Source organism: Tauraco erythrolophus, chromosome 7 (assembly GCF_009769465.1).
Source record: "Tauraco erythrolophus isolate bTauEry1 chromosome 7, bTauEry1.pri, whole genome shotgun sequence".
Lineage (NCBI taxonomy): Eukaryota > Metazoa > Chordata > Aves > Musophagiformes > Musophagidae > Tauraco > Tauraco erythrolophus.
In genome coordinates this window covers 61,899,190-61,926,826 of record NC_141471.1, presented here as the reverse complement: position 1 = coordinate 61,926,826, position 27,637 = coordinate 61,899,190, and the positions used below count along the sequence as shown (strand labels likewise).

The window sequence follows — 27,637 nt, the reverse complement described above, 5'->3', positions numbered from 1 at the left end:
GGGTGACTCCTTCCCCGCTGGCTTTTCAGGGGTGCTGCGCTGTGACTGCGGGAACCATTTGCAAATCACAGGGTTTATTTATTTTCTGCCCAGCAGCAGGCTGCCCTGCTCTTTTGGCGATTAACTTTGGCTGCCCTTTTTGGAATGAGGCAATTAGTCAGGGAGCGCTCAATACAGCCGGAGAGCAGCGCTTTCCATCTTCTTTGCTAGCGAGCAGAGATCGCGCGGGTCAGCAGCCAGGGAAGCAAATTTCCCCATCTTTGTGCTCAATATAATGCCATTCTCAGCAACCTTTGCGGGTCACCTCTTCCATTCACCCATGAGCAGGTAATTCCTAGTGTATGGAGAAGCGTGGTTTTGAAACGTATTTTCAGCTCTGATTACAACAAAGAACGGATGTTTCCGAGCTTCCCAGCAGCGTAAAACACCGACCTCTACCTGTGTTGATTTGTGTGGTAGTCAATGTCCTCAACAGTGTGCCTCCCTCTAGCTGTGCCTGAGTGCAGGGGTGAAATATGCCCCGCGGAGCGGCAGCAGGACCGGCGGCGTTCGGAGCTCCCGATAACTTCGCACAATGGAACATGCCAAATGGGGTTGGAGGCTTTTAATAACTGCGCTCAGACAAAGTGGCTGTGCACATATTGTCTGGGGAGGCACCATGACAGAACGTGTAATTTACGGCTCAGTGAGTTCTGTAAGAAGGCCATGCCCAGTATCCGTGTATTTTACTCTGGAAGGCTGGGATCGACTTTGATTACAGCTAAGCCAGTGCCAAGCAGCAGCACCTCTGGTCACTTCACCGACATTGCTCGGTTTACTCAGTGGCAAAATTTGGTCTGATGATCAATAATAAGCACCAACTTTAACCATAACATTTTTTCCTGTCATTATACTTTGGGTAGAAAAATCACAGGGATGTGAGTAATGCGGTAGAGATACTAAAGCAACTCTTAAAATGGGAATATTTTCTATAGGGATTCATATTTTTCTACAACTGATGGCAAAAATTTCATTTTCAAGATCACCCCAGGTCTTACTGAAAGGTTATGGCTGTAAAGCACAAATATCTATATTGATCACAATAAAAAGGTATGCTCAGCATACCTACACGTATACGTGTGTGTGTGCGTAAATACACGCTCATGAATATTCATGTGTCCATTTGTATCCATGGATAGTCTTGTACGTTTTACATTACTGATGCTTGCCGTTAGTTTTCTTTTATAATCTTATTTATTTAGTACTGATATTGTCTGTTTGGTTGCTGATTGCCTTAACGTGTGTGCCTCCCACTCTTGTTCATATGTCAGCCCTATATAGAACTTCAAAAAAAAAAAAAACTGCTTATGTTTAAAGCACTTTCAATGGTTTTAGGAACTGTATATCTGAAACAAGTTTTGTGCGTTCAGAATCTTAAAGTGGTCAAACCTTTACAACAAGGAGGAAGTTATCCAGTTACATTAACTCCCCCTGCCACCATTCAGGCTTCAGTAAATTTTTAATACCCTTTCCCTGATTTGGAAAAGAAGAATATATTAATGGCACACATACTTACACTTTTTTTTCCCTATTAATTAATGCAGAAAGCATTTCCATTGGGAATGCCTGGGGTTATAGATTTTGTTAAATATGGCTCTTTAAAGTGTAATGTAGGAAACATTAGGGATACGTTTGGCTGGCAGATATGGATACCGGAGTCTTCCACTAGATGGAAACTGATTCTTCTGTACCAGCATAACTGTATCAGAGTCCTCCTTGGGTGTCTTAAGGAGACAGTAATGAACAAAGAGAGCTCTGAAGTCAGGGGTCCGAAGTGGCTCACTGCTATTGCGTGAGCAACTGAAACGATAATTGATATGCCAGGGTTTGCTGGTTTTGTTACAGAGCTACAGTGCACTCAAAATACTGCTATATTCATATTAATATTTCAAAAATGCCTTTAGCCAGTATTCCATATGTAATTTTATGCCTAGTGACATAGGTAGTGTGGTTGTAGTGTACCATTTAGCATTTCCAAGATATTTTATGATGCTTAGCAAATTTAAGGGGAAAAGGTCTTATGTATGCCAACATATTGGAATATTAATACCTATAATTATGTTCAATTACTTCAGTATCTCTATGAAATACATTAACACTGTAAATGGAATAGAAAGCAAAGTCTGAGTTAAAAGACTTCTACACTCAAATGTCTTTCTAAATTACCTTTAAACAAGTCCTCTGGCTGTATGTGGGAAAATAACTATCCTAACTTTGCATATTCAGTTATGTCATTTGAGTTGAATATTTCCAGGCTGGAATGAAATCTTGAGGTTATAAAGGGCTGTTCTTTGAAAGTTTCAGCTCGGTGCTGAGAAGCAGTGAACAAAGTCAAAACGGGTATTGGGAAGTAATGGGAAAGGAATATATAGTGAAAAAGAAAACATTCCTGTGTTATAACTTTGCATATCCATGTGACTTTGTACATCCATTGTAGCATGTCTCCATCTCAGAGGAGAAAAATCTTATTTCTTACTTGCTCGCTGTGAGTGCTCTTACTTCAAACAGTGGAAGTGGAACAGGTGGAACAGGTGGAACTGGAACTCTGTTAGATGAATTTGGAAAGAGGTATTTTTGTGCCAGATCAGCAGCATCTGCACGAGGAGTAACAGTACCGTCTGTTGTAGGCAGGCTCTGGGGACTCCTCATCCGTAGGCTTTAAGAGATACGTTGGAGCCTGTGAGCATGTGTAAATGGAAGAAGCAAAGACTGTGTTTTAGGGAAACCTTCATCTTCTATATGAAACCAGGAATGTGATAGATGGGTTCATTTCCACAGGAGCTTGCTGCTGCAGAGAGATATTTGAGGCAGAGGTTTTGCCACTTCACCAAGCGAGGCTCCAGCTCCTGCCTCACTGGGAGCAAGTAAGGTGACCACAACTTGGCTGGTAGGCTTTGCAGAGAACTATTTGTGTCCAAGGCCACTTTTCTGGGGCTTGTTTCATCCTTGTGCTCGGGGGAGTATGTTCAATTTACAACTAAGGAACAGCAATATGGCTGGAGGGGCAAGAAGGATCTCCAGCACCCAGGAATGTGAGCAAAGGATGGCAGAGGAGGACGTGCCAGGTGCCAGAAATCCCATTTAACAGAGTTTTACTCAGACAAATATATCTACAAATCTGAAACTTAGAGAGGCAGCTTTCAATATCCAGACACTTCTTGACATCCCTAGGTATAATTCTAATTATAGAGCCTTTCAAACGTGTGCGGCAGAAGTGGATTAAGTTAAATAGTCTGCTCAAACTGCCAGAGGCTTCACGGCTAAGAAATGAATTTCTCTAGCTCTGGTTTTATTACTGAGCTATGCTTTTTTTTCCCAAGCTTATTGGAAATGTCATTTTATTATTACACGCTATTTTCAAATACATGGAGAGAAGTACTTCCTGATGTGAGAGTTTTCCGATTACTGCTGCTGAGCAAAATGGTTATGGTTTTCTCTTATCTCTTCAGAAATTAATAGCTGATGGGACAAACTATCACTGAAAGAGACAGGCATTTTATTAATACCAGAGTCTAGTTTCTAATGGCTGGTAGGCATTATGGTACCAATGAATTTCTTCCAGAGAAAACATCCTTCAGCCTGTCAAGGCATTGAAACCTATTATTGAAGTGCGACAGCAGAGTCAATTCCTTGAAACTTGTTTCTAAAGAAAATAATGTACAACTATGAAAAACGTAGAGCTTTTTTTAACCTTTAATTATGAAGCCTATCTACGTTGCCTTATATGTGCCCAGCTCATGATGAGAAATAAATCACATCTAAATATCTACTAAATTAAAAGCAAGCAATCGTAGCTAATGACTGTCCAGATCTGGAAGTGCTTTTCTACTGGTGCCAGAGTATTAGGAAGTTTATATTCTGGCACACTTCATAAGTAATTAAAGCAGTGAGATTTCTACAGTCGAAGACAGCTGATTTCCCCATGTCCTTTTAAGCTAACTAATTATTTTCCATTTTTAGCCAGCAGAATTAAGACCCATTAAAGGCTCAGATAACTGGTTAGCATTTCTGATGATATTTAGTGTGCAGGGAGAATTCTGTTGATTTTGTTAAGAGAGTAGTGGCTTCTTGTGCTGCAGCCAGCAATGAATTCCTTTTCTGCCGCTAAATCCAGAGGAAGATGATGCATATGATTAAAAAGAAGAGTAGGTTTGTAGTAGGAGCAAGAATAGTCTGAGTTGACTTGAGTTTATAGACACTGACTTGAGTTTATAGACACTAACCTCTTGAGGTTTTACCTCTAGCCTAACACAGGAGATAGCTTCTCCTAGAGGATAAATCTGAATTACTTGCTGGGGGGAAGCACATCTTTATCCAAAAAAACAAGGAACCTGAGTGGGATAGACTCCCTGGACTACAGTGAGTCCCTTTAGACTTTCCTCCTTCCTCCTTCCAGCGTTCAACCCTTTTCCTGAGTGATTTACAATCTCCAGCACAAAAGCTGCTCCTGATGACGTCAGTCTAAATGAAGGTCTTTAGGACCAGCAGACGCTGAACAGAAACGGGCATCCCCAGGGGCATGGCCCATGGTGAGGCAACAAGAGGTGCCAGCAGACCGTGAAGAGTAAAGAGAAGTGGACCAAGGGCACTTGATAAAAGCTGAGGTAGATGAGGGAAACAGAGGGATCAACTGATGGCACACGCTGGTGGCATGCATTCCCAGGGAGAACCTTTCCCACTGGAGGGCAAGAAGACTCCCCAAATTTTAGATCAGGAGACTTCAGCTGTGGTGCCTGAGGCTGAGGATGCCCCAGCTGGAACCGCAGACCCCTTTGAAAATCAGTTAAGACTTTCTTTATGGGCTTGTCCCGTGAAGCGTAGCGTTTTGTGTGGAATAAGTGCATTTGCAGGGGAGCATTTGAATAACTGAGGTGTGGTCTGTGGGTGCCCGAGGCGGGGAGGGTGTAATAGCGTGATCCGAAGCATCCTCTCTCTGATAATAAAGACTAGTTTATGAGAGCAAACACTTTGAAGTTCAGCTCTGTGGGTTTTCCCAAGTAATCAGGCTATTATTATTTGTTATTTACATTCATATAGCATCTAGTAGCCCGAGGTACTGCATTAAGTACTGCACAAACTCAGTGATGGCTCCGTTAATTCTCATGCGAAACGGATCTCCCTTTGGGCCTGGTTCGATAGACACAAAAGTGTCTAACTGACTTTATCAACATAAAAAATTTCCTTTTAATTGCCAGGAGACTGCTCCATGAATAGGGTTACCTGGATGATTGTTCTTGTGATTAAGAATTCTGTTTCTCTTTGGCAGAGCTGAACCAAAAATAGCTTTTTTTTTTCCCACCACTCCCCTCCGCGGTACTTTAACAAACATAAGAGAGAAACTCACATCTTCAGTGGAGGCTCTTCATGTATAACAGAGGAAATGGAAACACCAGGGCTGCTTTTATCCTCAGCCCAACTTTTTGGACTCTGAACACTTGGGCTGTTTGTCCATAAGCCCCTTTCTCTGCACCGACTCTGCCACCAGCCAGAAGACCTCTCTGTGATACCGAAAATGAGAGTCAGGGGGGCAACGTCTGAGTCAGTGTGAGAGGAGCCTCTTTGCACCCCCATCCCAAGATGAATCATTAGGCAGGCTGCCGAGCCTGTGCTTGGGCTGAAGAACTCTCATTTCAGTTTCGAAGCGGCGCACTGAGGAGCAAGACCCGCCACGACGCAGGAAGCAGGAGCCGCGTCCCGCTCCCACCAGCAGCACTTTGCCAGCTTCATCACGGTGGCACACCCCTCTGGTCCCTGCAGAGAATGAGGGGGTGCCAGAGGTGGGAGATAGACTTTTAGAAAGCTGGACCCAGCAGGAGCCCCCTGTTCCCGTGCCGCTCAGCAGGGATGCCCAGCATGCGGAGCGGGTGGAAGAGGCAGCCAGGAGGGACGGGGGAGTTGGGGACCAAAAGAGAAGGACTCTGTCCACTCTGCAAAGGAGAGCTTTTTCCATCTCTTTTCCTCCAGGCTTGCAATTTTGCAGTCTGGGCAGCCCATCCAACTCATCAAGCCTCGTTTGCCTCCGCTCTGTCTCTGTTGCCCACCTGCCCCTGTGCTCAGTTCTGCTTCAGCCTGTGTTTTGGGGACTGTCTGCTCTCCCAGCCCCTCTGCCTGCTGGAGCATTTTCCTCTGCTAACATTTCTAATCTCAGTGTCTCCCAGGTTTCCTTCTTGCCTGCTTATCTTCACCCTTCATGGACTCCTGGACCTGTGTCTGCTAAGCACTGGCATATCCTCTCTCATAGCTTTCTCGAGCTCCTGGTGCAAAAGAATGAGAGGTAAAACAATGAAAGCTGTCTTCTGGAGAAAATATCAAAGGACTAGCTCCTTCCTATCTTTCTGCTTGGGCTCCTTTTTGTCTTTTGGACTTCTGGACAGCAGGATTGTTAGATGAAGGCCTGACCTTGGTATGAGAAGAAAGGAAGGCACAGAAAGAATATGTGGTTTTGTGGTTAAGTCATCATTTTGGTCATTTAATTTTTCTGAGATTCCAGCCTCGTGAATAAAGCAGATACAGAAGGCAGGGGAAAGGTAGTTTTGGTTGTCTATAGGTCGCTCATGCATCTTAATAATATGGCCTTGTCAAAACCAAGTTATGAAATGCCTTTTAGTTGTGTTTCCAGGATGTGCACCCCCACCTCAGCGCTAAGCGCTTAGCAATGCGCTAAGTAAATGGTTTTACTTTTGGTCTTTTTTATTATTTTTTTTTCTTTCTTTCTTTATAAGCTATTTTGTTTTAATTAATTGTTAATTTCTTGGGCTAGCGTGTGGCTGTTTTGGGAGGGGAAGGAGAGGGAAGAAGGAATGACTGACTTCAGGGTTTTTTCTTGGTTGTATCTGTCTCCATTTATTCTTCTATTATTTTAGGCTTACTGGAGGTAATGGCTCTTAGCATGCTTTATAAATCATTCTGCAGAGGACTTTGAGTATTTTATTTAATAAGTATGGACAAGTGGGCTTTTATCCCTGCAAAAGAGGCGACAAGCTCACTGTAATTTCCACTGAATTACTGTATTTGGGGTAGAAGAAGTAATAGAAGACTCAGAGATATTGGTCTTACAGCAAGTTCCAATTGTTTTACCTCCTCTTTGACTGGCCACTTGATCCATAGGAGCATCAAAGTTATTTACATTGAAAAACATCACTTTGATTTAATAGCACATAGGCAGAGGTACTCGGAAGGAATTTAAAAGCTCACTTTGAAGGGCTGTGCCAGTCTGAAAACCCTACACATCAATGCACTTGAGCTTTGGAAAAAGATGGATCTACATCCGCATCCAACTGCTGCAGCTCACCTCCATTACTCGACCGTGTCAGAGCAGATCCTGAGAGCTGAGATTTCTTGCAGCAGGGAGGGAACAGGGTTCAGCTACAGGGATTTCAAAGAGAAACCTTCATTCAGGCTGCTGGAAAGTGGTGTCCTGGCTCCTTGTCTCCTGGCTGCCTGGGATACCTACCCCTGTTACACAGGCTGTAAGTCCGGGCTGGAACCTCACTCTGGCTGCTGAGTCTGACTATTTTGGTCAGACTTTGCGTCACCAAATGTGGCTTCTTTATAAAATGGTGAAGCCACTGCAGAAAGAGAGAGCACAATGCTGGCCTATAGCAATTTAAAGTCGCCTCGAAATGAACCACTTACGGTCATCACGTGGATTTTGAATGATTGCTACGTAGGGATCGCATCAAACCTACTTCAACCCAAAAATACCAAAAAAGTGCTGTGCATCTCAAGAAATGCTTCACTCTGGTGTGCAAGCTCTTGAGTTTCAGCCACAGCTGGTCCAAGGAGCAATTATGCTTTAGCCCTGCTTGCACCCGGATCAGTGATGAGAAACAACCAGCTTTGTAGGTCACAGGAAGTGGTTTCTTTCCACCACAAAAGGAGAGCAGAATAGACTCAGAAGACATTTTGGCTTTAGCAAACACGTAGCAGGGCCCAGCAGCCCTGTGCACCTCAAGCACTGCTGGGCTTCAGAGGAAAGTGTAAAGAAATAATGCTGTGGATGCTTTGTGGAGGTCAGCACATATATCTGCTTCATCACATCTCTTCTGCAGGCAGTCACACCCATTTGTTTTTCAGTTTCAATGTCTCTCTGTGCGGCTTGTGTCGAGAGGTATAGAAGTCCCATCAGGTACCGATCTGTGCCTTTTTTCTTGTGAGAAATAACAAGAAAGCAGGTGGCCAGGCAGGGAGTTGTTAATAGTGGCTGTCCCCCCAGCTCCTTGATTTTTATCTTTGAAAGAATGGAAAATCATTTTTTCAGGAGCAACATCCAGTGCTATGAAAGTCGGGCTGTTCTGTGCGCTCCTCTGGCATCGGCATCCGCTCTGTGATAACTTACAGGTTTTGAGTGAAAACAGAAATTCACAGATATTTTTTCCCCTTGAACACTCATCTGCCATGGAGCATCTCAAGAAATGAAATGGCCACCCGTGCTTGAACGTCTTCTATGGTACGAGGTGTTCACCACACTTTGCAGATAACCGTATTCACTCTTTTTGTTTGTTTGTTTGAAGGATGCGTGCTTGTGGTCTCTGTGGTTGAACAGCTTGCACAGTGGCACAACAGTACTGTAAAGGCAGCCATGGAGAGACTGTGCAACTACATACCTGGTAAGTACCAAGCAGTAGCCCATATGTTGTGTTGGTACTGCTGTATTTCTCTGTTAATTAAAAATTCACACACGGAGGCTGGAAAAGCTTTATCCACTTCCCATGCAGCATCTCAAATGAACGTAGCTGAAAGACAGCAAGGTGCTATCTGCAGGGAAGTCAGTGGCGTGGCTCGCTTGACTTCAGAGCTGGAATTTTGTCCCAAAGATAGAGTGAACAAGGTTGCACACAGGCCCCTTCCCTCCCTTTCTCTCTACTTTATCTCTTTGTTAGCAGCTGAAGAAAAGATTCACTGTATGCCCAACCACTCCTCTTTCTTGTTGATATGGGTCTTTATAGCAGCTGTGAAGATGAAAATGTTTTCAGCAGGTGTAAGAAACTGCTATTGTAAAATCCCAGAAATGAGCTGAGGTTGACAGGCATAAGATGTGAACGTTTGGTCTATACAGACAAGCTATTGAAGTGTAACTGATGATACAAATTTCAAAACTGATAGCTATTCCATATGAATACATATGTAGACTCCCCTTTTTCTGCCCCTTATTTTATCTGCCCAGAGGAGCTTAGCTGTCCAAATGCATATCCCTACATAGAGAACAGTTTGGATGCTAGAATAGCTTTGTGCCTCACAGACAAATCCTACAACTATTTAAGGAACTAGATCTCACATTCATGATATCTTTTTAATGTTACACGTGTAGAAAGATGGCTTAGGATTCTTCATTAAAAAGTCGTTTATATAGGACTGCATGAATTGTATCTCTGAGAAACCATCTTGCTCTGTAGGCCCTATAGTCACAGAAGATGCATGTAGAATATTAATTACCTTCTTTCTAGGACAGGATTTCCTGATGCAGGATGGGGCAGGGAGGTAATTGCTGGGATTCATTCATTGACAGAATGATGCTTATCTGATTTCTATTCCATAAGTCATATCTTCAGTGTTTTAAATTACAGGCACATAACCACGAAGCTACAATTAGAAGCACTGATCCTGCTATTAAAATACAATTTTCTTCTTTAAAATATGACATGCTAGCTCTCTGTTCATGATTCACTCAGTGGACCTTGTTCCGCTGACATGTCAAGATATTTCTTTTCAGCTGCCATTCTTTACACACATAAAATCCCATTATCCCTTTAGTTAAATCTGTATAATCCAGTTACCTTCTATGAGATGCATGGATACACCCAATAGAAAAAGACTGACCCTGAACTTGAAAAGAGTGAAAAATCCTATGGATTGTGTGGGAGCTACAGTGTAACCCGGTTTATCCTCTCCCAGGAGGTGAACGCTGCAGCCCAGTGGGAGACAACAGCTTCCTTTTGCTGCTTGAAACAACAGAAAATCTTTGGTTGCTCACGGGGAGCAAACCTGCTAAAGCAGGCCATGCCATTTCACCTGCAGGAACGATTTTGTTACTATACACACGCCTGCAATTGATTGGAGGAATAACAGCAACGAATTAATGGCAATGGGATTTTTCCTCGGGCCAAAAAGGGAAGAAAAACTCGTGGCTTTTTTTAAAAAGAGCCTCCTATAATTTCGATTACAATCAAATGGGGGTTGGATCAAGTCTTCAGTGAAGTTATACAGTGTTCAAGAACAAAAATGTTTAGCAAAAAAGAGAAAAATTCGGTACCTGTCAATCCCCCCCAGTCCCGTAGGCTGTGTGGAAAACACGATCGCTTCCTTATTTATATGGAAATATTTGCAATGCCTGGGATTCAGGCGACGTGGCCGATAAACCTATGGAAATAAGAACAGTAACACCATGAGCGAAGGAGGCTCATGAGCAGACAGCAATGCCAGGTCTGCGGGAACGGGCAGTATTTACGGTGTAAGATGAGTTGTTAGGAAGAACATATGTTTCCCTGGACACTGGCTGCCTGCCTGATGAAGCAGAGGTGTCTGATACCCAGAACGTGCTTTGAGAGCATCTGCCTCCAGTGCTGTTGCCTCTGGGCCGTGCTCTGCTCCTGTGTCGGCCACTGCTGTGTAAACACCTTAGAGCTCAAGTGGAAATGGCAACGTGATTAATACCATCTTTCTTGCAAATATTTATCCTCTGGGACTCGGCCAGAATTTGTGTTTCTAGGACTACGAAGCTATCAAGGAAAACCCTCCGGATTTTTATCACGGAAGAACAGGGCGGTTTAGGGGATCTCTTTTACCTAAAGCAGGGCAAAAGGAAGTATACTCTAAATTTTCTCTATATTTTCCAGCATTGAATTTGGTTTAAGCTCTTCTCTTGCCCTTGAACACTCAAAGTCATCATCTTCTCTCTCTCTCTCTCTTCCCTTCCTTTCTGACTTACGCAGCTTCTTCCTAACAGAGATTTCTCTCTGCAATATCCTCTTCCTGTGTGTGTTAGCAGAGCTGGAGGTTTGTGAACTTATGAATGTGGGCTGGCTCCGAGGGCAAGCCTTGTAAACACTGCCAATGGCTTGGGTCTGCTCTGCTGGAAGCCAAAGCCTGAATGACATCTGTGTCTTCCAAGAGAGCTCTGTGTGCCCAACAGTAATTTTACGTTATTGCTGTTCTTTTTGCCACCCATCATTCTTATTCTTGCTACCCCATGGGGTAAATACATGTCAAGCTTCCTATAAGTGTAAGGAAATCAGCACCTAGAAATCAGTGTGACCAGCAGACCCTCAACATCAGCTCCCCAGAGCTGATGGCCAGCCAAACCCTCCCCTCCTCGCAGCCACCAGTAAGGGTTACAGCAGCCAGGTGGCTCCTCTGGGGCCAGAAATGTATGGAAACCAGCTGGTCTGGGAAACCTATACAGAGACCACTGCCTGCAATGCACTGAGGAGGTGCTGGGGAAGCCAGCCATCTTCTCCTCCTGGCTACTGTAGGGAGGTGCCCTGCTGGCAAGCCTCATCAAAGGGTGTTTTAATCAGCAATGATACTAAACGCAGGATTATTGATGTCTGTGATGTCTTTCCTTTTAGGTGAACAAGAATAAAATCTAATTCTAGCCAGGAGACCAATTGTTAACTTGCAGATTGCTTCTAAAGAGCCAGTAGAGAGGAGTTATGTGGCAAAGGAGGCAAAGAAATGAAGCTAATAACTTGATTGAGATAAAACACCTGGCATGGGATAAGAAAGATCAGCTATCGTACTTACAGAAGCTGCCTGCAACACCGTATGAGTAGGAGAGTGTTGGGGAAATTATCTTTTCATTCCCTGCTACGCCTTTCTGGTCCCAGTCCTCCCTTCTCGGGCACGGGTTGCCAGCTGGGGCGTCTGCAGTCCTGGCAGGAGAGCAGCCACCTTCTCCAGCTCTCACGGGAGCGAGAGCACACCCATGCCCACTGCACGAGGTGCATGCCCAGTGCTGCGAGGTTTTGTACCCTCCCAGGAGCAAAACTACCCCCCTTGTATGCAGCAGACCCCCAGCTCTGGGCATGTCCAACCCGATGCTGGTCAAAATTGAATATTCAGCCCAAAGTTGGAGGGAAGTGGCTGCTTCAGGGGTTTCTAAGGCTTTTCTTCGGGAAAGATGAGGATACACTATGTTTTCTTCCCCAAGTACAGATGGTTATCTGTCTGGGTAATGGAGGTGCAAGGGAAAACAACATCACTCAGGAATTTCAGGACCTGCAAGTTTGTTGTCTCTGCGCTTGTATGAACCTGCCTCTTTGTAACTTTTCACACCACCACCCCTGTCGAAACAAGGCCTGACACCTCCTTTGCAGGATACATGCATGGTTAACCACCTCTCATCTGTTCAGGCCAAGAAACAGACAATTTTCCTTTGTGGGAACTATCAGACCAGTGCTACCATCATGCCCTACCTGTATTCAAACCCCTAATCTCTCCCACAAGCATCTTTGCTCGGATGCAGGGACCTTTTTTGTTTTACAAGAGTACCTTAAAGAAATCTCTGATGAGCTGTCTGCTGGAGGGCATGGAGGACATGCTCACCCAGATTAGAGCAAGCCACCTGAGCCAGCATCCCGAAAAGGCACACGTCTGCAGACTGTGAGAGGAAGCCAAAGGAAAAGTGTCCAAGACTTGTTTGAATGCAATTACTCCTGCGCAACTCCTGCTCTACACAAAACATACTCTCTTAACTTGCACAAACCCCCAGAAGCTCCAAGGCACTTCTAGCAGTAGCATCAAGCCCTACATCACTTTCTGCACTTTGGATTAGGTGTTTGCTTGCTTGCTTCTTGCAGACCTGCCGAGCTGTTTGTTTAAACTGCTCAGAAGATGCTGTGGCATGTATGATTTCTTTTGACTCATCTGTGATGCCATACTCAGAACGTTTAACAAATGCTAGTTATCCTTTTCAGTCTTTCTTTTATCCTTTTCAAGGTTAGAAATTGAGGTTTTCCCATTCTCTGGTGCCATACTGAGGTCATAGATTCACACACCTTCCCCTAAGATAAATCAGCATTCACCTTAATGAACCAACTCCTGCTGTATTTTGACTGTTATAAAACTGGTTTCATCGAGCTCAAATTACTTAAAAAAAATTATATTTTCTAGAAAAACTGCAAGGTTTCTGCTACATACTTGCTGAACTTTACGGACCACACATAGCTGAACTGTAAGTATTGCTGTGTCTTCTCAGGTCTTTCCTTAGTTTGTTCTTGACGTGTACAGATGTCCCATCAGATTGAAGTGCAGGGGTTTCATTCTTAAAATCACATGATTATTAAAGCAGAGATGCATGAGAGTGATTCTGGTTTGGCATTTGGCATAGCTGTTCGTGAGTGAATAAACATAGGCTGCCACTGGTAACCATTCTCATACCCTGTTTGAAACTCAGATCAGGCCCACCTGATATCATTACCTTTTGAAATTCAGCTTGTTTGGCTGAGGAAGGAATTTGAGTAACCCATGTGTGCGAGACAGGTTCTACAGAGTGACACTACTGCAATACTTGGTTCTTGCTTTCCCTTCTACCTTTAATCAAGCTTTCTAATTGTCAGCCCCTACATGCTCTCAGCCCCGACCTTGATACACACTCCTGGGGAAGCGTACTAAGTAATGTAAGTGATTAAAAAAATAAAATGTAGGTCATTTTATTCCTCTTTGAAGGTTCTTAGTTTAATTAACAGAGCTTGTGCTAGACCTTCTTCCTCCCTAGGGTTTTTATTTTTAGTTTTAAAACTAGCCAAGGGACTGCGAAGTGCTTACAGGACTAAGAAGTGCTATAATCAAACATTTTAATTTAATTCCTGATTAGCCCAGAGGTGTGTCCCAAAAAGAAAGAAACAATTCTAGCACTTGTGCTTGGTGATTAAAGGTTAAGGATCTTTGAAGGATTTCTGGTTATTTTCTTGAGTTAATGATTGAGCATTCATATGTGCCAAATTGCATATGCATTAACTTTAACCTTTAAATCTTTGTCAGCCTTATGATTGATTAAAAAACAGAACAGTCATAATGAATTTGATTCAGGTGCTGCGTATGAAGCACGGTGCTTTTTCATCATCCTGGGATCCAATTTTAAATGCTGAATAAGATGCTGTGGCAGAAAATCGTTAGGACCCAACACTGTACGGAGCAGTGATTACGGGCCGCGGCGAAGCGAGCTGAGGTTATTGTTTGGTGCTGGGGAGATTTAGCTTCCCATGGAAATAGCTTCTACTTTCAAGCACCTAGAATAACATAATAGTCTTTGTTTTCACATCATTTCCTTCAGCTTAGACAGGGAAATGAATGCCGATGTGGTCTGCCATTCCTTGAAGCTGTGTAAACAGGATCCGGGACAACCGCTTTGTCATCTCTACCCTCCTCCAAAGGTGAGTTGGTTTTCCACTTTTTTCAAAGCTGCAGGTCGTGGAAGGTCTTTTGAGCTGGAACTGAACAGTACAGAGGCTTCCAGTGCACATGCATTGTCTGGGAAGTAAACTTCCAACATTTTGAGCATAGACACTTTCAGAAAACGTCTGTTTGAATGAAAGGTACGTAGCACACTTCAGCTGTGTGGCCCATCAACATCATGGTTGTCGGAGAGTGGGAATTACAGGGCCAAATTCTCTTGTACCAGTCCGGGTCAGAGAAGAAGAGTAGGGAAAATAAAATCGCCCTTTCTCCAGACTTCATTGTTAAGCAGTCCAACAACCCTAAAACCAGATGCTCAGCTGAGGTTCATCTATACCACCGTGTTACCGAGGCAGGATGAGTTAATCCCATGTTGCCTGATCTCTTGTGGCAGCCGGTGTAGGCAGTAGTTGCCTGCTGCAAAGGCAGGGCTGTACGACTTGGGTTAGTCTGCAAGGCAAGAGGTTTGAGCCAACGTGCACAATCCTTTGCCACCGGCTGGAAACGTGTTTAGTTACCACTGCTTCTGTGATGTACGTACATATCTGCATAGATGTCTAAACACATACAGTTTGGTTTGGGACTTTTTTGGTTGTGAGGGTTTTTTTTCCCAGTCATCATGCAGCCCTGGTCACGCTAAAACCTGTGAGTGATGGTGGTTGTTTGGCAGTGTCGAAAAGCAAGTGATTCACTTAGGCATCTATTTTTGGAAATCTTTTTCCCTGCATCTGGATGGATAAAGACGTGTTTGATTTCTAAAGATTTGCATAAGATGTTTTACATAAGGCTTTATCCAACAGCCATTGAAGTCAGGCAGAGTCTTTTATGGGCTTTGGTGAGCTGTGGTTCATCTCCAAGATGGATTTAGTTCTGCCAATATTAACACCTGGAGAAACACTTGTCTTCCAAGACTGGCAGTAGCATTTATTTTATAGCAGGTGTGTGTCCCATATGACTATGGGATAGCTCCATGCTGTGCCAACACAGAGATATATGGGTTTGCAACCAGGCAGGGATGAAAGAAGATCAGTGCATGCAGCAGAGAGGGCCCACGCTAACTTGACTCAACCAGGATGTTGCCCAAACTTCATCAAGAAATTCTGCATCTGAACTGGTAAAACAGTTCATGGCTTCTGCTACACTTCCCCAAGGTACATCAGAGCTACCCTATTGCAAGCTCTCCCTTAATAATTGCCAGCTCTACAAACATTTGTGAGTCTCCAGTATTTTCTGCTCTGTTGATTGTGTGTTTTTTCCCTCCCCTGCACTTGTAACAGCAGCAGAGACCCTGTCAGTGTCTGTGGGGCCTTTTTTTTTTTTTCTTTTTTAAGAAAAAAAATTAGGATTCCTGAAGGTGAAGGTGACAATACAGCAAAGGCTGGTAGGCTCTCCCAGCCCCCAGTGCAGCAGATCACCCAGGAGGACAGCAGGACCTGTAGCAATTGGTGGCTGCATGTGCCACCAGCCCCAGAGTTAGATTTTCATATGGGTTTACTTGTTTGTGCGGGAGGAATAAAAAGATGTAGAACCTGCCCTGCACCCTGACTTCTGCTGGTGGCAGAAGGGTAAGGTGCCTCTTGGAGAGAAAGAGGTTAGCTCTTCCTATCTCTCAGTGCAGCTGTGGGATCAAGCTGTTGACTCCTTCCTCCTCCAGCAACAGCTCCAGTGACTGCACTTTCTGCAAGGAAAACCACTGAAGATGGGGTTTTTATGGGTTTGTTTTTTAAACAAAATTTAGACTCTCATCTGCATGGCCTGAAGACTGTTCCTCTGAGTGAGCAGCTTAAGCAAACCCTCTCCCTTCCAAGTGGTAGTTAAATCCCTTTCTGTCAAGGTGTATTTGTTTCTCACCAGGAATAAGGGAACTCTGCCAACAAAATGACTTTTTCTACCCTGGCTGTGCCCTCCTTTTCAGCTCTCCTGGTGCCCTAAGACAGTGTGAGGAGGCTGGGGGAGATAGGAGGAGAAGAGCAGTGCTTAGAGTTCATGCTCAAGTGGTTGATAAATTGCCCACAGGAACTCTGTGACAAGTCACGCTGAGTCAAGATGAATTATGGGTGAAAAAAATTAATATACAGCCAGAGACACAGCTGCATAAAATGCAGTTTACCTCACATTCGCTTCTTTGGTTTGTAATTTGATTGATCACTTCAGTTATATGAGCCTGCAAATGTTGGCTCAGTCCCCTGCCAAGTGTTTGAACAAGACTTTAATACTAATGACTGTTTTGTTCAACTCTATTGATTTTCAGGTACTCCGCTTATTCATTTAGACTTTTGGATGCCCATTTTCCCAGAATTAGTATCATATTTATCCTGGCAAAGGGAGCAAAGTAAATACAGAGTTACTTGCCCTTATAAGGCAGTATAATGTTCAGATTTTCATCGCTTTTAAGGTGGCAAATATCAACGTGTAGCTGCTTTTTCAGTCAATAATTTGTTCGGTTCCATTTCTGCCATGTTGCTGTAGTGAGATCATGTGTCTGGAGAAAGGAAGAGCCCCCACATCAGAGGCCTTGCAAACTATCTACATGATGGAGACACTGCAAGCCAAGTAAATGTTGCGTGCGTTGTATTACGTACTTCCCTGGTCTCCGAGAATTATCCCAAATTAATTGTTTTGCCTACCTACCTGGAGCAATTAGCACTCTGCGATTATTCCGGGAGACTTGGCTCTAATTACAAATAAAAAATATTGCTCCGTTCACACGGAGGGCAATGGTCTCAGTGCGGAGCTGGAGGAGGAGAGCGTCTAGCCTGGGTGAGGGTGGCTCGGTTGTAGGGGGTCCCTGGAGGCTTGGGCAAGGTGGGCTGCGCTGCTGGTGGGCAGTTTCAGGAGCAGACCCCTGATGGTGCTGGGGAAGAGCGGAAGGGGCACCCGCAGCTCCTGGATCGCCAGCACGGCTGGGCGAGTAGATGGGATTTGGTCCTATGAGCCCCTGATTGCCACCAGTGGCCCGTAGAGCAGAGCCTGGGCCAGGGCTGGAAGTGCAGTGGATGTGCACGCATAGGCTGTCCCACCATGTGTTTCTTGCCCAACAAGAGGTTCTGCTCTACCCCTAGTATGAGAGTAGTAACACTGGGGACTCCTTCAAGTCAGGAGGTGCATCAGAAGTGTGGGCTCACCATAGGTAGCCAAAAACTGGGCAGTATCTGAAGCTGCTGTAATATGCCTTGGGTTTTCAGCTACGTCAACAGCAGAGACTCTGACATTGGCTGCAGCACCACTCCGAAACGCTGGCAGTGGGCACAGGTACCCAAGCTAGCTGGTTTAGGATGGCTAGATATTTTGTTAGTCAAAAATATTTATCAGCTCACGTGATGGAGGACTTTCTGCTCCTGTTGATCACAAGGATGTTCCATTCCTCTTGTGAGTGTAAAGGGCTGGAACGGGGTGAGGGGTTTTGGCCCTGGGAGCGAGCAGGTTTGCAGGAGATTATTCTCAGCTTGTCTCTAGATTGTTTTAAGCCAGCTGGCCTGTTCAGTTAAATGGCAATACTTTAATTGATTTTATTTGGGCCAGGATAACGGCTTGACTTCAGCACTGGAATCCTGCTGCTGGCAACCTTAAACGGTCTGTGTTGGAAGGAGCTTGTACTCTTCTTTCTCCCTTTCAGAGTGCCTCTTCTGCTCCCCAACGCTTTTCTGCTCTGGATTATTAGAGACTTTGCATCTGCAGGGTTTGGCTTAATCTCCAGTAGTAGGATTTTGCTGGGAGTCATCTTGCGTCAGCAAAAATACACGTATTTATGCTAATGTCATTTTATCTTACCAAAATAAGCTTCATTGCCACAGGCACTCATGATGGCTCCTGTCCCCTCTGTCAGGTCTTTCACTGACTTTGTAAAAAGCAAAAGCCACGTCCCTCATGGACGTTACTGCTGCCAGCCAGCTCTTTGACAAAGTAGGAGCCAACCAATTCTGGCTGGGAAAAAAGCAACCCTTTGGGGTTTCACAACCCTGCTATTTTCTCTTGTTCCTGTTTCTCAGTGAAAATGTGAACTGCTTCCCGGGAGGTGAGGCAGAACCAAACCCTGGGGCAGCAGTGCTTCTGCATTCCCAGTAAGAGCAGGCTGCCAGCCAAAGGTAGACCTTGTCCCAGGGACCCCTTTACTTCTTTTGAGACCACAGACCGTAAAGCAAGCATCTGGGAGGCAGGCTAGGTCCTGGGGAGCAAGATGCTCTCCTTTTCACCTTTCTTTTTGGAAATTGGTAAAATTGACTGAAATGTGAGTTGTTTCTTGCTGCAGTCAGAACTAAGCCCTGAGGAAACAACCTACAGACCAGCGATAGCAGAAGGCACAGTTTGAGCACTAGTTCTTCCTCTTTCACTTATTTCTTACAATTTTCCCTGCTCCTCTGCATTGGCAGAAAATAAAATGCCAAAAAAAACCCACACAAAAAACCCAAACAAACAAACAACCCCAAGAAACCAAACCACACAACCTCAACCTTCCACCACATAAACCCAAAGCAGACAGGGTGGCGTGGGGTTTGCAGGGTGCTGCTTGCAGCTGGGTCGTACCAACGTAGAAGCTGCCCCAGGCAGGACTCCTGAAAAAAGTCTCAGGTGACCCGTGGGCATGGCAGCATTTGGGGCGAGAGGCTGGCAGACAAAAGTGTGAGGACAAGGAAGTGTGGCTCGTGGGTGCTGACTGTGTTTTGCAGCGGCAAGCTGGAAGTAGTAAATCAATATGGTTCCTCCAGAACACACAGAGTCCAAATCCAAAAGAAACAAGTGGTGTAAAATGAGCAGAAGTCAGAGTAGTTGCCCTGGGAGGAGGAGGGACCAAGTCAGGCTTTGCGTGTTTTAGATCTGGGCTTGCAGGGAAGGTCCCCATTGTGCATCCAGAGCACATATCCCGTGTCCCATCAATCGTAAGGATTGCCCCTATGGCCTCTGCAGGATGAAAGGTGGGAGTTGTGGACCAAATCTCAGTTTTGCCAGTGCTCTTGAACAAGCTCTGCAGTGTTTTGCTACCTTGGTGTGCACACTCCTGGTAAAAGGACAATGAAAATGAGTTAGAAAGGAAACTGTTGGAGTGTTTTGTAAATACCTGCTCTCCTGGGAAAGAGCTGGCTAACAAGGATGATAAATGAGAGACAATTAAAGCTGGTTCGTGCATTTGTTTATGATGAGAAATAGATCCATTTGCAAAAAATTCATTACTGGGAGTACCTGGAAAGCATTGAAAGAAGGCAGTGAATGAAATCCCAGTGCCCCCCTTGGCCCCAGCCCCATCCATGGCACGGATATCTGCGTAGTGCTGGGCAGCGGTGACGCGCGGGTTGGGGCGGACGGGGCTGGCTGCTCCCCAGCACCTCCGCACACCCGCCGGGCAGCGGCTGCAGGTTCACCCATGGGCTGCCGAAGCCCAGGGAGCCCCTTCCTTGGCAGTGTTTCCATGCCATGGGAAAGAGAGGATGCTGATGGCTAGCAAGAGAGGTGGAATGGGCTGTGTGGCCTTTGACAGGCTCGACATGCGGGTGTCACAGAATCACAGAATGTTGAGGATTGGAAGGGACCTCAAAGGATCATCTAGTCCAATCCCCCTGCCGGAGCAGGACCACCTAGATCAGATCACACAAGAACGCGTCCAGGCGGGTTTTGAACATCTCCAGAGAAGGAGACTCCACAACCTCTCTGGGCAGCCTGTTCCAGTGTTCTGTTAGACTTACTGGGAAGAAGTTCTTCCTCATGTTTAAGCGGAACCTCCTATGTTCCAGCTTATATCCCTTTCCCCTTGTCCTATCGTTGGATGCCACTGAGAAGAGCCTGGCTCCATCCTCATGACAGTCACCCTTTCCATATTTATAAACATTAATGAGGTCCCCCCTCAGTCTCCTCTTCTCCAAGCTAAAGAGACCCAGCTCCCTCAGCCTTTCCTCAGAAGGGAGATGCTTCACTCCCTTCATCATCTTTGTGGCCTTTTGTGTCAACCAGGGATTACAGGTGACCCGAGAAACTAAGAGCGTTTTCTCTTGGGTGGATGTTTCAGCTGCCAGCCCTCCACAATCCACTCTGGAGTCCTGGCTGAAGGAACTTCTGCAGGGGGAGGAGATCTCATCCTTACATTTCAGAGAGAGCATTTCCTACCCGTGGGGGCAGTTCACCCTTTCCTCCCTTGTTTTCTGCTTCCCGCGGGCGATATTGCTGGAGCTGTCGGAAGCGAGTGCTTCTCCTGCACTGCTGCTGGGAGCAAGAAAGGTTTCTCCTCTCCTGCCCAGCACAAAGGGGTCAATGAATCTTACCCCTCTGGCAATTTTTCATTCATCGTACTCAATTTTAAGCCATTTTCCTCCTCTGAGTCTCGAGTTGTTTTATAGCAGAAATGACAGCAGCTGGTGATGTACAACATAACTACGGCAAACGCGAGACGCGTGTTTGGTTTGGGGGACAGCGGTTGCCCAGGGGGAAGAAACTAGGAAACAGGGTCTTGGCTCCTTCCGAGCATCTCTCATCTATTTGTGACATACCCAGATTTCTAGAAGGCTATAGACACAATGAATTAAACATTTATTGAACATATATATTAATGTGACACATATATTAAAACCCAATAACTTCGAAGTCAGTCTTTCTTGCTGCTTGTTCTTATTCTCCCTTATCCCTCTATATTGTTCACGGTACATTTTTGACCCTTGAATATCACACTTAATTAATTTGCCTTGTTCACTGCCTAAATCAATTATAATGACATGCTAAATTTTATCCCCAGTTAAAAAATGTTGGTAATGGTTGCTTTAAATGCAAATATATGCTGCTTTAATATTCCAGGCTGGCATGCCCGCTGTTCAGTCAGGTGCCATCACTTGAGGGATCTTTTCTTTTTTTCCAAGTGCTTTAATACTACAACTTGGTGAAGTGGACTTTTTTTCCCTGCGTGTTGCGTTCCTGTAGCTCCAGCCAGATAAAAATAAACTTGGGTTGAACTTTACCTTGGAGCCCTTGGACCCGGCTGGTGTGAATCCAGCAGTTATGTCCTTAGGCTGGGCTGTAGGAGAGATTGATGGCAGGTCATTGTTGGGCAGGACAGTTTGTCCTCACTAACCATTTTATCAGAAACAAAGTGCTAACATGTTTGTAATGCAGCAATTTTTGTTTTGTTTGAAACAATTTAAAAAGTAATTGATTTCTATATCTTTTTTAGTTTATTTTATTTTATCTCTATTTTATCTCTATTTTATTTTATTTTATTTATCTCTATTTTATTTTATTTTATTTTATTATTTTATTTTATTTTATTTTATTTTATTTTATTTATTTTATTTTATTTTATTTTATTTTAATTTTATTTTATTATTTTATTTATTTTATTTTATTTTAATTTTATTTTATTCTTTTATTTTATTTTATTTTATTTTAATTTTATTTTATTTTATTTTTTATTTTAACTGCCTTCAAAGCCTCCAGAACAAAAGCAGTTACTCCTTCTGAAAGAGGGCAAATGGGCAGTATCTTCAGCCTTCCTCATGAGGAACGCTGAAGGGAAGGACGGAGCCCATCACACAGATACTGCCTCGTGGATATGACTGTTTGCAAAGGTGGCCTAATAAAAGCAGGACACTGTATGGAATTATCATCACTGAGATGGAAGAGTATTGTTCAAAAGTGAGCAGCAGGAGGGAGGACGCTGGTGTTAGCCTGCCAAAACCCAATGAGTAGAGTCCTTGTAGCAGGAGAATCAGTGTGGTCCTTCTGTGCTGTGGTATGGGCCACGTTTCTTAAGGGCAGGGTAGATGCTCAACAGCGTGGTGCAGAACCAGTCCCTGCTCGCTCCCTTCAGCCAAGCAAGACCCAGGGCTGTGGACCAGGTGGGCTGCAAAAATATATCGGTCGAGTTTTTGGCAATGGCAGAGCGTAGAGGAAGGCTGGAGAGCAGGACCTCAGCAGTGCTTGGTGGTTCCTGGCCGTGGTAAATCCGTTCTCCTTCCGCCAGCAGCGCTGGTCCCTGGTTCTCACTCACACAGTTGCTGTCCCTTACACAAAATTTCTTCTCCTTCTTTGAGGAGAACAAGTGTAAAGGGGAAGGAATTTGGGGAGTTATTAGGGTGTCACCAGTAGTTGTAACCCATGGCCTCACCATGGCCGACCTGTTCTCCTTCCATAAAGATGCCTTTCCAAGGTATTTTCTCGCAATGGTTCTCCCACTCTTCCTTTCTATTTATGTAGAAGTACCTAATTTTTTAAAAATCCCAGAATGCTTCTTCAGCAAAACTTTGCATGATCCCAGTGGAAAAACAGTCTTACCACTGTCAGTGAGAACTTGCCCTCCAGGGCAGCTATTTCCAGAGTGAAAAGCTAACCTTCTGAGATCCTAAGGAGGAGATTTGCCTTCCAAACTCTATTCCCTGCTTTTTACCTTCCCATGCACCAGCTGTTCCCCTGCTGGAGAAATACCCCTATCCGTGCAAGACCAAGAGTCTCCTCTTGGACTCCACAGCAAGTCCAACCAGCACTGCACGTGTCACCCTCTTTTGACCATCTAATGGATGAGTTGTTCTTCAGCAGGAGTCACTGGAGAAGTCTGTCCTCTGCAGCTCATGCAGTGCAGGCAGGATATGAATCTCAGCTCTTTAACCGATCTGGACATTTCCTTAGGAAATAAATGATGCCCTGGAGCAAAATAAATGAACTCTCGCAACTGGAGTTTCATAGGGAGTGATCGGATAATTGATTGTTAGTCCAATAAAAAGTAACTGATGGTGAGTTTGTGGACTCATACATCATTTTTGTGCTGTGACTGATATATTAAAAAAAAAAAAATGGTAGAATACTGTGAGGCTGATCTGGTGGGTTTTTATGTTTTGTTCTTGCTCTCCTAGGTGGGGCTGAGTACTGCAATAAGGAAAGCAAAAAGGATTATGAAGACTTCCAAGGATCTGGTAAGAAATCAGTGGCATTAGGGTGTTTTACACTGTACTTGCATTTTATCAGGAGTGAGTCCTCATTTATTTTGCCTAATTGTGAACCCACCTGACCAACGTTGAGTTGAACGCTGACTCACTCCTACCTGGCTTAGGATCTGCTCTATCAGGTGACACTGGCGAGAAGGAGAGGGAGATAATAGAGAGGAAATATGAAAGTATGGGGAGAGCAGAAAAAAACTCATGAAAAATGCAGACTGCTTGTAGAGATAACCGTCTGTATCCATCCAAGACATAAATTTGTGTCTGAAATTCATGCAGCTGCTGAGGATATAACCTGTCAGCTCCGTAGTGCAGCTCTGTGCTGAAACACTCGGTTGTACCAGCCCAACTCGCCTTAAACCAAAATACAAGCAGATATAGATTTTGTTTAGTTATTTTTTTCACAAAAGCAGGAATTTCCTGCTCAGCCTTGCCCTGTGCTTTTGCACCCAGAGAAGCTTCCTCCTTCCTTCAACCTTCTTGCAGTGTTTGTTATTACTGCTCCTTGTTTCATGCTGCTTCCTTGTCATCCCTGCCTTGCCCTAGTAGCCGTAGGTAAGAGGGAGCCTCGTGAGATGAGCCATTGCCTCCAAGCACAGTGGCTGCACTCAAGCTTGTCTGAAACTCAAGCAATGGCCTGAATGCAAATTCTGCATCTTTTTCCTTTATTTTTGAGAGGCTCCTTTTGCCCCTCAACTTGAAAACTGAGATTTGAAATCTTTCCACCTCTACCAGTTCTCAGATTTACAGAGGATGTCTAAAGGGTAGCAGAGAAGGGAAGGGCAGCTTTTGTTCTGCTGGGTTCACTTTCATGAGTCAGCTCAGCCACAGAGTTTGCTTCCAGTTGTCTTCAGGCACTTAATGCAGCACAAACATTTTTGCTGTTTGTGAAGAAATTATTGATATTGCTTCTTCCTGAATCCTCACTGTGATGCTACTCACAAAAGTGAAAATTGAGGTGCCTAATTAGCCTTTGGGCAATTGCCAAATTGCCAAGCCAGGGAAATAAACAACACGCTGGAGAGATGGGTCTCAGCTCCCGCAGAGCGACAACCAGCAGGATCTTTTTCATTTTCCTTCCTGTTCAGTGCTGTGCTACTGATGGCCTGAGATTTCCGCTCCAATTACACAAAATTCCTAATTCCCCTTCCCCGGGTGCAAGTCCCCACGTTTAACACCTGCAGCCAGATGTTCTGAGTCAAGAAGGTCCCCTCTGTTAGCCTGAGCCTGGGCACAGGTGTGGGGATGGAGAGGGATGAGCGTGCAGCCACTGCCTCCCAGGACGCAGGGCTCCTTTGCTCTCTCCCTTGCTTCTCCCCTCGGTATATGGGGCTGGGTCCCTTGCATGGCCAGCCCCATCTGGCCTCTGAGATCCAGGCATTCCACATCCTTTTGGGCTGTCCTGGGGAGGGTGGCATGGTTGACATCAATCTTTGGGTGCGATGGGATCTCCTTCCAGCTTGCCTCTACTCCCCCATATCCTCAAAGCTGCTGGATGCCCTAATGCCCCTGTATCTCCCTTGCTCTCTATCGTGACCACCTTGGCCTCTTCCTGCTCCTACTTGCCTACTTTGGCAGCAGGAAGGACGAGCAGACTAGAAGCAGCAAGGCCTTGGTTATAGTTGGGTTTCTCCAGTCAGTGTGTTTCTACACACACAAAACAAGGTCGTCTCAAATCAAAACAAGTACCATGTGGCTGGTTGGGACTCTCCTGCAGTTATTCCTCGCATGTTCCCTGTCACGACCCTTGCTGAAACTTATTTTAAAGCTAGAAAATTAAAAATATCATTTCTGGAGACATTACTGTCTCTCGTAACTTACCCTGCGGCTGGGTTGCAGTTAGTTTCATTTCAAATCCAGAAAAACAATGTAGTAAGAAATGCAGAGGAAGATGTCCAGGAGAGATCACAGCATGTATCGTGCCTGCGTAAAGCTCATATCCCAGAGCGTCAGCGTGTGATGACATGGTAAGAAAATCACCTGCACAAGCTGCAATGCATATTGCTCATTCTTCCCATATCTGCTATTTTGGTTGCTTTTGCCCCATTGCATGTTTGGGGAAAGCATCTGAAGAGGTTCTGGCAAGTTAGCTGTCCCCACCTTTGCTTGGTAGCTCTTTGTGTACATAAAAAAGAGGTGTGATTATGGCTGTTGGTAATGAGGATGGGAGGTCTGGCTGGCTCCCAGTGGTTTGTATTTACTGGGAGTTTCTTAGGATCATTGTGGGTTTGGGAAAAAGAAGAGGTATTTTCTAGATGTAGAGATGCAGTGAAAGTGACTACAATCCCCCCAAAAATCTAATAAATGTCTTCATTAAAAGTAGTGAGCCATCTGTGAGCGACTGGCTTAAACCAAACACCAAAAAGCGTTGGGGACTCATTATTATTCTTTTTTGTAAAACTAATTAAAATAATTATGGAAATGTCATTAGGGAACGTTAACAGGCAATGAATAAAATATTGGTGTTATCAATCACTGTGAGCACCTTTAGTGCTGAATTTTCGTATGGGCAGAGAAGATACTAAGAGGTGTCTTTGAGCAATAGCAGTGAAAGAATGAAGAATCGAGTTGTGGCTGTAGCATTTATCATAGAATCACAGAATGGTGTGGGTTGGAAGGGACCTCAAAAATCATCTAGTTCCAACCCCCCCTGCCATGGGCAGGGACACCCTCCACTACACCAGGTTGCCCAAAGCCTCATCCAGTCTGGCCTTGAACACTGCCAGGGATGGGGCAGCCACTTCTCTGGGCAACCTGTTCCAGTGCCTCACCACCCTCATTGTAAAAAATTTCTTCCTTATCTCTAATGGAAATCTCCCCTTTCAGTTTAAAGCCATTGCCCCTTGTCCTATCACTACACACCCTTGTAAAAAGCCCTCTCCAGCTTTCCTGTAGCCCCTTTAGATATTGGAAGGCTGCTAGAAGGTCTCCCTGGAGCCTTCTCTTCTGCAGGCTGAACTTTCTCAGCCTGTCTCCATAGCAGAGGTGCTCCAGCCCTCGGATCATCTTTGTGGCCTCCTCTGGACCCGCTCCAGCAGCTCCATGTCCTTCTGATGTTGGGGGACCTCAGAGCTGAACGCAGCACTGCAGGTGGGGTCTCACCACAGCAGAGCAGAGGGGCAGAATCCCCTCCCTGGGCATGTTGGCCACAATTCTTTGGATGCAGCCCAGGATATGGATTTAATGGCAGCAAGCTCCATGTGTACAATCCTGTTGTGACTAGGTGGTGCCTGCAACTCACAGTCCAGCAGCAGGAGAAGTGGGAAGCCATGGAGGGTGTCAAAAGGGAATTGCAAGGCAGAGCAGGGTATGGACCAGTCTCCTGTCCATCCACTCATGTTACGCAGGGTCAAGTAACCCATCTCCTCACAAAAACACATATTTAAATTGTAGCCTGGCTCTGCTGGGAAGGACCCTGTAGAGCCTGCTCACCTGTCCTCTCCTGCTCTCTCGCTTACCTATGCACACGCAAGGATTATCCCTATTTTTAACCCTGTGCTCCTCACTGCCTTTTGAAAATAGCCCAAGACACCCTCAAAGAGCAGAGGAGCTGCTCTCCTGCATGCTCCCAAGCAGAGCTGGAGCATTATGTCCGGATCTCACTGTCCCACATGCTGTGGGGACGTGTCGGCTGGGGAGCCAGAGGCTGCTGTGCTCCAGGACGCTGCTGCAGCTGGTCCTCAAAGCCCAACTCATACCTCTTCCAGGGCACTGTCATGCTGACCATTCCCACCAAATTTAGGCAATCTCTGGGGCTGCGGGGTTGTCTTCCTTTGAAACTAATGGAGGTTCAGTCGGCAACAATTTTTAAATTACTAGCTGAGAAAAAGGCAGGAAAGATTTTACTCTGCTTAGAGCAAAGGGTAGACTTTAAATGCAGCCCACGAGCAGGATGAAAGGAGGTTCCATTTATTTATTTATTTATTGCAAGCCCTGTAGTTTGTCTTCCCTGAGCAGTTTCAGCTCTGGATGCCTTAACTCCAAAGACTTTGTGTGCTGTGACTTGGACTGAAGCGAAAAGCCGGCAGCTCAAATGAAGACACTGCAAATCTTAACCCCATGGAAAGCTTTAAGGGCCTCTCGTGCTTTTGGAGGCAGCGCTGAGATTAGTCCTACATGGAGGAGGTGGGAGAAGTGATTTCTTTCCTCTTTCCAGGAAGGCGTACGTAGGTTCGCAAAGCTCCTTGAGAAGAGCTGGCATCCTGCTTGCACACCTCTCGTGCTCTCTGCCTGCCTGGCCATGCGTGTGTGTGCACACACAGAGAGCAAAGAGGAGGTCTGCATCCCTGACGTGC

At 45.1% G+C, this 27,637-nt stretch overlaps 1 protein-coding gene across 1 annotated transcript in view; it reads left to right on the top strand.

Annotated features, from left to right (window-relative positions):
- AOAH (acyloxyacyl hydrolase) overlaps positions 1-27,637 on the top strand; it is a 76,503-nt gene that overhangs the window by 4,778 nt on the left and 44,088 nt on the right. Inside the window, exons 3-6 of the mRNA XM_086614520.1 lie at positions 8,553-8,648; positions 13,150-13,210; positions 14,312-14,411; positions 23,259-23,318. Of these exons, the coding sequence (XP_086470646.1) occupies positions 8,553-8,648; positions 13,150-13,210; positions 14,312-14,411; positions 23,259-23,318 (317 nt within the window). The remainder of the gene's footprint in view (positions 1-8,552; positions 8,649-13,149; positions 13,211-14,311; positions 14,412-23,258; positions 23,319-27,637) is intronic.